The 12,189-nt window shown below is 34.7% G+C and overlaps 1 protein-coding gene across 11 annotated transcripts in view; it reads left to right on the plus strand.

The window, feature by feature from the left end:
* The window catches only part of Sema3a (semaphorin 3A), a 540,175-nt gene that overhangs the window by 384,879 nt on the left and 143,107 nt on the right, over nucleotides 1-12,189 (plus strand). For 10 of the 11 annotated variants that reach the window (XM_029567263.1, XM_029567262.1, XM_029567260.1 and 7 more), the window contains one exon: nucleotides 9,185-9,304. The exons of the other annotated variant lie outside the window; for it this stretch is intronic. In XM_029567263.1, coding sequence (XP_029423123.1) covers nucleotides 9,185-9,304 — 120 coding nt within the window. The remainder of the gene's footprint in view (nucleotides 1-9,184; nucleotides 9,305-12,189) is intronic. 11 annotated transcript variants of the gene reach the window in all.

A 12,189-nucleotide genomic window follows, 5' to 3' on the forward strand; every position in this document is an offset into this window, starting at 1 on the left:
CTGATTTCTGTACTGTACTCAACTTTTTTGATATTTTCCAAGGCTTTAAATCCACTGTGATTCACAATAACGTTTCTATTGATGGATTTAACTTCCTTGACCCTCCTTTGCAAATGAAAACTGAATATGGGCTAAGCTAGTAAAAGAATCTGTTTTGAATCAATATCTCTCCGAATCTTCTTTGTTTATCCTACTAAACCATCTCTCTTTGCACTGTTTCAATAAAACCAAATGGCAACCGTACGACTGCTAGAAATATTTTGAACATCATTGGAAATCAAAATTTCAACCATCTGAGAGGAACCCAAAAAAGCAGATTCTCAACATTCCTTCTCTGCCTACATTTAAAAGTGTAGTATCATGTACCTGAAACATCAGGACTTCTTGAAATTCTGAGGAGTTCATTTTGCTGTTCTTAACTGTTATAACATTTAATTCTATCATATATTAAAACATACATTATCTATCATTTGCTAACATTGCAAGACCTTAACAACTATAATTTTTGCCAAAAGTAACACAATTGAGAACTTGAAGTTACATATGCATCGTAAGTCATAATATACCCCATTTACATGACAAAGCTTAAATGTTGCTCCATTTTTCAGAGTTCAAAGTTGTCACCAGCCTTCTGTATTTTTTGTTTCTTTTATTTTTAGGCACTCTAATGCTTGCTAAATTTTTGTTAACTGGTTAGCTAAAATGATTTTCTAATTTGAAAGACTAAAAATATCATAAAGTTTCAAATTCCAAGCTCTTGTGTATAGATCTCTTACATTATCACTGTGAGCAATGGCATAGACTGCTATGCTACAGATTACTTTTCAGAATATTTGTGAAGTTAAAATCCTTGGAAAAGAAGCTATCCCTCTGAAACAAGTGGCTGGTTTCAAGCAGCTTTGGGAATTGAGGTAAAATCCTCCTGTGGATCCAAGGCATGCTTACTAAGATAGCAACTTCCTCTTTCACACAACATCTCCACCCACTGTGCCGTGACACACACCATTTTAAAATATGAAGTTTATGCAAATATAGCTTCTTTTCGATAATGCCATCCATTCTGTGTTGATATTATCTGGTCTTCTCACAATCAAAATGGAATTGCACAATAACTGCTGTTATTCAGGCTTTTGCGTTTCTATGAGTATTAAACCCTCTGTCCCTCTGTCCCAGGAGCAACATGTCTTGTGCTGGTATCTAATACATAAAATCATAGTGGGATAACTTTCTCTATCATAAAAAATAAAATATATATAATTTATAACTGTTGGTAATATTGTTTATGATTTTTATTGACACTGAGGACAGTCTTATGAATAACTGTTGTAATTACTTTCTAAATATGATTCCCTAGTGAAAGCAGATAGTACCACAGTTATATACCTAACACATTTTTGATGAAGGCTTGCAAAGGCCTTTCTCATTAAATGTCACAGAACTGAATTTAGATTTTCATATGTCTGTGCCTGGTATATGCATTTATGCTTGGGAATAAATATCAAATGATCTGAATTTACGAATTACAGTTTAAATTCAGTGTTCAGGGGTCATATTAATGACTGAACACTGGGAGTTTACAAAACACTTGATGTTGATCTCAATGCACTACTTCTATTAGAATAATTCAATGACTGGTGATAAATACTTGCTTCTCTCTTATGTGTATGTGCATGTTTGTGTGTGGGTGTGCATGTGTATGGCATTCACAGGCTGATTTTAGGTACTTTTTTTTTTTTTTTTTTTTTTTTTTTTTTTTTTTTTACTTGCAAACTAGCATTTGAAATGGAAACTTCTTTTCAGAAAAAGGGAATTTCAAATCATGGTCCTTATAGGAACTTTCAATTGTATTTTTAAGTGGTCAAAAAAATGTTAAATATTTGGCAATGGCCAACTAATTATAATTTAGGTTTGATTGGATCACATAGTTTGCCATTGCAGCATGGTACTTAAATTTAAAGTACAACAAACACTGTCCTTTTGGAAGGTTCATTAGCATTGTTTTTACAAGGACCCTGGGGAAGGCATTTTGCATCACCTCTTCTGACTTCACCAAGAGTAGTTGTCTGAGTTCCAGTCACATGTATTTTCTGACAGTTGTCACTGACATTCTCTTTTTTTGCATTCTTGGAAATCTATGTAAATGGATTTCCACTAATCTTTGTGGGCACACTGACCAACATATGGCAGATTTAGTCTAGACTCTTGGAATATTTTCCATGGAGATGACATGTTCTGTCTTGAGATAAATATCCTTGAGTCAACTTTGAATACTTTGTTCTTTATTTGGAAGGATAGCAATAAAAGAAAAATAAAGCTCCATCATGTCTAAAAAATAGCGTTAATCTTTCCTCAAGTTCTGTTTAGATCATTTAATGTTAGTTTATATTTACTGATTTTATGAGAGGTTGTAGGGAAATTGGATGCAGAAACTGTGATATCTCTAAATATTGAAAGTAATTCCACACACTGAAGCTATTTATTTTATCTGTAATGTGTCAGGAGTATGTCATCGCTGACCTATATTAAAATAAGGTACTGAACATACTAAATGCATCTTTATTATAGTATATGCTACATGTAATATGACATATAGATTATATTTGTGCATGGATACATATTCGTGTGTATCTATTTCATGAGTACTCAATGCTAGATATTGCTTGAGCATCAAATTATATTGAAGTTAATATAATTTATTGATTTTACAATTCAATATACACTTAAAAGGAGAGAAACATCATATTTAGAAAAAAATGATAATGATTGTATATGTCCGTTTGTGTATTTTAAATAGGTCAAAACCACAATCCCCTTACAGACATTTGTAATGAGCTATTCTGTTGTAAGATAATATCCATCAGTTCCAATTTCTTCCGAAGCCAGACTTGTATGAGTGATACATAGAAAGAATTTTATCATGGATATCAAATTTTTTATGATAATCAATAAAGAATGGTTGTTGAAGAAAGGCTACTCAATTAATACATGCTACACATCAAGATAATTGCTTTGTATGAATGTATCATTAATCACTTTTTTAGATGAGCATATTGAAGACCAAGGATCCTGAGTAACACACTGAGAGTCACACAGAAAACAGAAGATGCCTGGGGATTCTAGCGCAGCTCAGTCAATTAAAATAACAACTGAAAATAGATGACTATCTCAATATTATTTCTTCTAACTTCATACATTCATTTGAATTATCCTGTATGATTTTCTTAGCTTACTTAAGAATATATATTTTTAAAAGAATATATTTAAATCAAAATTATCATTACATGCCAATAAATGTAAACAAAGTTTAAGTTTGAAAAGTATAATTGTAATCAGAAATAATTCATACAGATTTATATATGCATATGCATGAATGTACATCAACATATATATGTATATATGGACACATAGGTGTGTGTAAATTCTTCAGGAAACGATTATATTCTCAATTTCTTGAAGAAATATTTTGTTAAAATGGGCCAGAACTAATAAATTTTGTGAAATCTCTCTTTTATATCTAATTCTGTACAAAGCAGAGAGATCACAGCTTGACGGGTAAGGAAATCTTTCCACTATGTTGTTTTATCTGACAAAATTAAAATTTTAGCAATAATATCTATAAATATCTTTTAACTAAACAGCATGTATCTTCTAACAACCAACATACCCACAGTCTCTTTTGTATTTTTGTTTGTTTCTTAGGGTTCTTTAACACAAAACCATAATGCGTGATTTTTGAGCAACTGAATTAATTTTGTCACTGTATTAGTGGCTAGAGATAAAAGACCAAAGCATGTGCAGTGTGCTTCCTGAGGCCGCTCTCCTGGCTTGTGTCTAAAATCCCCTCTTGCTGTCTCTCTCAGTCTGTCCTATATGCTCTCATGCCCCAATGTCTCCATGTGTGTCTAAATGTCCTCTTCATTCCAGGATATGAGGCAGATTAAATTAAGGGCCTCCTTAGTCATGTCTTCAAGATCTATCTGCAAATACATTCACAATCCAGATTTCTCTGAGCAACGGCATCCAGATATAAATTTTGAAGAGATGTAGTTGAACCTATGACTCTGCATCTTCACTGCAATGACTCATTAACTCCATAGGCAATTAACTGATTTTCAACTCTTTTTATATGATAAAAATGCTTTTTTAGCCAGGTGTGGTGGTGCACACCTTTAATCCCAACACTCAGGAGACAGAGGCAGGTGGATATCTGTGAGTTCAAGACCAGCCTGGTCTACATAGAGAGTTCCAGGCCAGCTGGAGCTACAGGGAGACCCTGTCTCAAAACAGACAAAAAATAAATAAATAAATAAATAAATTTCTTTCCAATATTTCACTTTTTAATATTCTCACACGGGATTTTTTAAAACATAAAGAAAAGGAATAGAGTCACTGATTATCTATGTGGACTATCCACTTCTACCTGAATATATATATATATCAGTGTCACCATTATGGTACTGAAACTTCTTAGTCTGAATTAAGAGATATGTTAAAGGAACATTTTACATTAATAAATATATAATGCTCTTTAGCATTTTGTTCATTGAGGACTCTAACCAATACGATGTTTAAAAATTTATTTTTATCATATGCATATGGTGAGGTATTTGCCTGCATGTTGTAAGTGCACCATCTGTGTGCAGTGCCCACAGAGGCCAGTAGAGGGTATTGGATCCTCTGGAACTGGAGTTACTGATGGCTGTTAGTATCCCTATTGGTGCTGGCACTGGAACCCTGGTATTCTGCAAGAGCAGCAAGTGCTTATAACCCCTGAGACATCACTCCAGCCCCCAAAACAATTTTAACTTTTGTTATGAAACAATGGAAATGGAAGAAGGGAAATCTGTAATCTCTACAAGCTGAGCTTCCTTTTATCTCTCCTCCCTCTGACATGATTAAACAGAGATTGTTTCTGTGCTTTGATCAATGAATTATGTTATGATAAAGGTATATATGTTATAAGTCACAAATTCAACATTAGATAGGTAGTATGATAATTAGAACATAGCTGAATGTCAGGTTTATAGATTTGCCTCTTTGAAGAAGAGAATTATAACATCTTTAGTGATTGTTGAAGTATTAGAAAGACATGATTGAGGATGATCAGATCACAGCTCTAACAGCAGAATTCAAAAAGGAAAAAGACAAAGCATTATTGCTAGGTAAATATGGAACGACTTAAGTAGAAGGAGGGATAAATTGAGTGACAGGGACAATCTCATGGATTACTGCTTTGGCATGAAGCTCAGAGTAGTCAGCCTGCTTGCCAAATAAATGGACCAGAGAAGAGAGTCAAGAGATTAACTTCAGGAATTAAGCTTATTAATGGATTTTCCTGAAGAATGCATTCTCAAATCCTGATAGAGATTCCTTTGCTTTCCCAGCTGCTAGGTTATACATTACAATATTTCCGCATAAGCAACTGATGACACAGAAACTATTGATTTTTTCAAAGAAATGAATTGTCACTGACCTGAGGCAGTGCTATTCTATCCCCATTCATTTGGGGCTGGTTTATATTTGAACCAGAACAAGTTGCTTGATTTAATCATGAGCTGAATATATTTGAATAGAGATTGTTCATGTTCACCGTCTCCTCCCCATTTCTCTATTCTTTCTTTATCTGGATTAAATTTTCACTATTTTGTCCATAATTTAAGGACAGGCAAGGAGGTAATTGGAATCGGAGGTAAATTATGTTCTTTTGTAGAAAGCTTAATGATCCAAAGTTAGTTAAAAACATCTCTGCTCTGTTTGAATTTTCATGCATGGAGCAGTTGTTTTGACAGATGGATGGACATTATTTTTGTAACCGTCCAGGAGAATTCTGTGTAATGCAGTGTAATCAGTGCTACGTATCTGTAGTGTTTGTTTTTGATTCCCTGTGCTTTGGGCTCATCTATCATTTTCAGTGATAGATATTCTTTAAATTTCTTTCCAAATTTAGGCTAATATTTTATACCTAAAATTATTCATGTGATCAAAAAGGCTAGAACCCCTAAAAGTCAACTGCAAGCTCCTGTCTTGGAGCATGATGAATCCTCATCCCTCAGGTGTGGCCCAAAGTCCTATTGGCTTATAACTGCTTTTACTTTTATTCCTAAACTAACAGTTTTGGAATGCTGTTGATGCTGGAGGTCAGTGTGATTGCTGACTCTCAGAAAGGCGACATGTTGCTAAATTCGTCTGTGTATATCAGTTTAAGTTCCACAAAGGCTCAAGGCTTGAAAAGTGAATTCATTTTGAACTGACTGCCCTGTCTTTATTGAGCCGTAAATCCGCCAATGTGGAGCAAAGCAGTGCAGTAGTTTAATGCCAAAAAGTACATTACATTCTGAGTTTTAAGAAACGTCACGGTTCAAGGAAAGGTCAGAAACACTCGTCTTCTGTCTCTCCAGAGCAGCAATGTGTGAAGTGTGTTTCCTTGCTGCCACGCTTCCTTTTTCAGAGGAATGTCCAGGCAGCCTCCAAATAAAATGAATATCCTGTTTGGGAACACTCAAAAAGCTTGGCAGCAACAAACTCGAGAGGAAAGCACATGAATGACAGAAATGATACTTTCATGTCGACTTTCCTTTAAGAACAAATCCTTCCTAACATGTCTTTCACTTTTTGGTTCTTCTCTGTTCAGTTCCTTTGGTGTGCTTTCTTCCTCCTTGGTGGCACAGGATTCTTCCTTCAGCTATTTTTAACCATTTCTGAAAGTATTTAATTCCATTCCTTTGTTTTCCTGAAACCATCTTTTCACCCTCTAAACTCAAGGAATTGCTTCCCATTCTATTTTCACCAACCTTTAGTTTCAAAAATAATACCAAGGTAGCCCCAGGGCATGGCAACAATACAACTTGCTGCCAAGTAAAAGATTTCAAGGGAGGAAATGAAGGAGATCATTCCAGGCCTCGGGCCAATAGGGTGGGACTCCTTTCTCTGTAACACAGATAGACTCACTTATCAGCAGACTTCGTAGAACTCTTTGCCAGGTTTCACAGCTCCAGTACTATGATTGATTTTGTTCCAGCAGCTTTGTAGAAGAATAGTTATCATACTATAGTGGTTCTTTTTTAACAGTTAATAGGGAACAAATTGAGAATTTGATATTCAATGTGGTCCAATTTTGTGGCTTTCAAGGGCTTAGGGAGGTTTTTTTGGGAGAGGGGCATTAATTATAACCTGTTAGATTATTTGGAAAGACATACTTGGTCAGTGGTAAATTGCTAATTGGTTATCTAATCTATAAGAAATAAAGAACTCACAAAAACTTTAGCATTAAAATTCTTAACAGTTGTAGGGGTAACATGACCCTTTCTTTGTGTTTGCAAGTATGCATACTAATAATAGTGTTTTCCGTTTTTATTACAGAGAGCTAAGTTATACTCTTAAGTTGCTGGGCAGCATTGGGTGTTAACTATGAAACTAGAGAATTTACGTTGTGTGCAAAATGGCATGCACATCTTTACAGGTGTGGCCCACAAACCAACTGGTCTTATTCTTTTCTGAAATGAACAAGGCAACCATCTGGGTCTGCCACCACTGTTTATTAGAATATCCATTTGCTTAGCAATGCATGTGCAGCCAGTATCTTGATTTTGACATATGGTGCTGGAACTCTTTATTTGTCGTCTTGAATATGATAATATTGAGCCCACAATGAAGGATGATTGTCTTTTTAAAAGCAGAGTATGTGACCACCTACATGTTTCAAAGTAAAAATTTCCTAAAAATGGCTTCTTTGAAAATGACTGAATTTTTAAAGAGTACAAATATATCCTGTGGGTAAAACTCATGAATGCTTCATTTGTAAATGAGTTTATCAGATGTTTCCCTTCCCCAAGATCCTTCCTGTGCCCAGGCATTCATGCCCTGTCCTCTAGGGAAGGAGGAGAAACTGTTACATAATGAAAAGTTTGCTTTCAAGAATGGTGGGAATGAAGTTTTATTTGCTTCAAAGCACAGTTCTTTTGAATAGGAGGTAACCTGTTCAAAGTAATAAAAAGGGTACACATACTCTTTAAGCTATGAATTTTTTCCTCATAACAGAAAACTTAAAAAGTTAGTTGATTTCACATAGCAGTTTTATGTTACAATGTCTTTAAAAAATTCAGGATTTAATTAACAAAATGGTCAAAGAATTTGCTTTTATTATTATTCTTTCTACCCAAACTATACATTATGGTTAAGAAAGCATGAGGCATCACAACTTGAAACTTAATTTTTGTTTCAAATTAGTGTAATTCATCTTAAAGAAAATATATTCAAGGGACAGTATCAGGTTTCATTCTAGAAGGATCAGATAGGTTGAACTGTAGTTCCTTGAATTTAAAAGACAGTTATTCTGTTAAATTTGTCTGCACCTTATTTTATGGGCCAGTGGAGTTAAGATTCAAATCTTCAGCTGCAAATACTGAATACAAGTATCATGTGGAAATGTATTCAGATGGTTATAACACTTCAGTTATAAACTCCACTTGACTACATAAGTCCAGATGCATTCTGAGTTCACACCTGAGAAGTCACAGGTCGCAGAGAAGGCTTTGAGGACATAGCACACTTAGAAACACCAGAATCAACATGGTCCTCCAATATGTGAGCCAACATTGCTTACACAGTAGACTGCTTTAGATCTTTATCTGCATTTATAATTATCTCTGTAGTGTTTAATTTAGATATTTGACTGAAAAAAAATCACTAAGAAAGTCTGTGACCAATAAAACAAAAATTATTATGAAACATATGAAAATTCATTTGAAAGCAATCAAAATAAATTTCTAATGGGGATTAATTTTATATTAGCTTTTAGTTGTAATTTTATAGTTAATTTTGTCTTTTTTTTTTTTTGGTTTTCATTCCCAATGTACCTCAAATGTAATTTTTGTAAGAAAAATTTTACCATCATCTTGTTTGAGTAATAGATTAGTTAGCAATTTGCTTCAGTCCTCCATTTTAGAAAAGCCATATGTACTGGAAATAGCTTTAATGAAAGAGTTATGAATGGCACATTATATTTCTTTCCTCAAAGTGTAAGAATTGAATATTTTAATGTATGTAATTATATGGAACAATAAATGAGCTCTAACGAATTGGGAAAGGATTACACACAGAATTTGCCCCAGCATGCCCAGTACCCTAGAGAATTTTTCATTCAGGCTGAATGCTAGAACTCACTGGTCTGCCTTTTGTCTTACAGAAAGAATGTGCTAATTTCATCAAGGTCCTTAAGGCTTATAATCAGACTCACTTATATGCCTGTGGAACTGGGGCTTTTCATCCAATTTGCACCTATATTGAAATTGGACATCATCCTGAGGTAAAGCTGGTTTTTAAAAACATTTTTTCGTCCCTGACTCCTTCCTCCTTAAATGATTCATTACTAATTTCTTCAGCTCATTTAACTTCTGGTTCACTATTCATGGGGACCTACTTCAAACTCAGATGTTCTTAATTTTAGTCTGTGAATATAAAACAATGAGTCCATCACTCAATAATAACCATGGAATAGGAGGAAGGAAGAAAGCATTTGTTCGCCCCTACAGTTAGTGTCAGTCCACATTGCATGTGAGGCTGACATAACAAGCTCAATGTATGTTTTTTCCTCCTTCATTTGTGTGTTGCCTAAACCCCTCCACAGCTCAAGCTAGTAGCATCCCAGTCATGTTCTTCTGTCTCTGGTTAAGAAAGATATTCTTCATGTATGAGCTCAAAGATCACATCTCACATTTAGATTCTTGCCCTGTTAAGCTTTGCTTATTTGTTTGCGGCTATTACATTGGTCTGAAAAAAATATCACTAGTATGTCTACTGAAGGATGTTGTAACCAGAAATTTTAATGAGAATTATAGTTAAGTAAATTTGAGTCAAAATTGAAATGAGGAGTGTTTGGTAATGTTGAAAGCTGTTTGTGAGCTGGGCTTCTCAATTGCTTCAATTATAAATACTTTTGTCATTTTTGGCACTAAATTCTCAGAAGAGGGAGTATTCATGTGGTGAGAAAATCATTTATGACAGAATTTCCTTCCAAATTGGAATTCAGAAATGCTCAACAAATAAAGGATTTGTTCACAGAATATTTCTGGAATCCTAAAGATAAGTTCCAATTTACATGTTAGTCACTTTTTTTTTTTTAATTCTAGATTCCTGCTACATTTTCTTCAGGTGTCCTATGGTGATAAGAATGTGTTGTTTTGATTCAAAAGCAAAAAGTTGAGATAGTTCCTGTTATGCTTCTTCAAATAAGAAGACATGTGACAGGTTATGTCTTTCCAAAGTTAAAACCAATAATGTTCTGCTGTTTCCTTACTGAGAACAGGAATTTGAGGACACTTTCCCAAGTATTCATCAATTTAGGTATGCCCATGCCCCTCCTCCCATTCTTTCTCCTCTTCCTCAAAAGCCTTGCTGATACAGTCATCATCTATCAGCATATTCAGAGTATTCATCATAAAGTGATTTAAGGAAAAGAACTCCTCTTTAAGTCTCTTTTTTCATGTTGAGAAAATTAGGAATAAATTCACAAGGCCCTGAGGAATATACACTTAATGTTTTCAGCTCCTTTTGATTAAATAATTCTTTCTCAGCTACTTTCCCAAGTGTGAAGCTACTGATTTCTATCAGGGATCCCAACAGTTGAACCCAGGGTGATTAACCCAATTTTCTGTATTGTGGAGAAGCCCAAGAGAGCTGCATTCTGTACCTGATGAGCAGTATTAGGAACCTGCTAGAGTGGTCAGGAATCTCCTAGCGTACAGTAGTGTCAAAGACGTGGATTGCCGTGTCACAGTAGGTTTTAGATAATTCTCTAAAAATTGCTAACTGTGGACCACTGGAAGAGTTACTTTACTCTTAGGGATGCTGTCTCATAATATGTAAATCAAAGTAAAAGCATTGTGGTTCTACATATCTATGTAAGTTACATGAGACTCATGTTGACTCATTACTTCTAATTGCTTTCCATCTGCTTGATTGAGACTTTGTGCTATAGAAACTCACAAATTCTAATCTCATCACTGCTCAAAGCATGTCCCCTGACCTCAGACTGCAGGGTAGTATTCAACCTCTCTTCAGTTTCAGCTACTCGACCTGCAGAGAGCTGCTTTATTCACTGCATCTACGTGTCTAATCTAGAAAAAAAGAACAATCACTATGGTTATGAGACCTGTATCTTAGACTGAAAGCTGTTGCTGTTTTTCTTGTGATAATTGTCATCTTACCTCTTAATATCCCTCATCTCATCTGAGGCTATAAATAATGCCAATGGACTTTCTTTGCTGGGTGATTCTGTGCTTATTTTAATTCCCTCATTTTCAAACACTGAGGCTTACACTATGCTTGTGATTATTGTGTTAAAATTCCATATATCATCCATGCATTTTTATTTTCCTATGATGTCCCCCCTCCCGTATATGGTTGCTGTTTTGTAGAGTGAACAGTCTAATACCGCTCAAGTCATCTATTCGTTGTTTCTCTATGGGTGGGCTGGTAGGGGACTGGAGAGGTACAGGCCATTTACTCAGGATCTCCTCCACTGATATAATAAATAAACTTAGCTTCCCATCTGAGGTCCATTGAAATGAGGTATCAGGGCACAAGTATTTTCCTAGAAACTCAGAGCTTTTGAAAAAAGTCCACCTTAAGAAGCTCAGTGATTTTGATTTTCATGAATACTATAAATTGGGAAATACCATTCCAGAATGTTTAAGAAGTCAGGAGGAAGATGATTATGCAATTACCTGGGGAATTTAGAGCAGTCTAGACAGGCAATCTAGGAAATTCTGGAAAAGATATTATCAGGATCACTTGTCTAGACTACATCAAATTTAATTTTCAATGCTTAAGCTGCCTTCTGAGCCAATCTGCTTTAAATTGATCTATACTATTACTTAAAATGCTACACTTGGCTTTAACCAATTATGCTGTTTGTGAGGTTGAAAAAAAGAGACAATGTGCACTTTTTATGTTAGAAAAGAATGACACTGATGGAAAGCTTGGAAGAGTAAAACATAAAACAGCCAGGAATGTTGGATTAGCAGTCATAAACTCTCATGAAGTTTTAAAATACTAACTTAATTTTACAAGTAAGACTTTTCAACTAAAGGGCTTTTTCTCTTAAATTCTAGTTTAGAAATGGCATTCGTATTTTTCTGATGCCTGCCCCACACTACAAAAAAGAATGAGATTTAATTTTACTTTAAATTT

The sequence above is a fragment of the Nannospalax galili genome, unplaced genomic scaffold (assembly GCF_000622305.1).
Source record: "Nannospalax galili isolate Female #2095 unplaced genomic scaffold, S.galili_v1.0 scaffold639, whole genome shotgun sequence".
Taxonomy (NCBI): Eukaryota; Metazoa; Chordata; class Mammalia; order Rodentia; family Spalacidae; genus Nannospalax; species Nannospalax galili.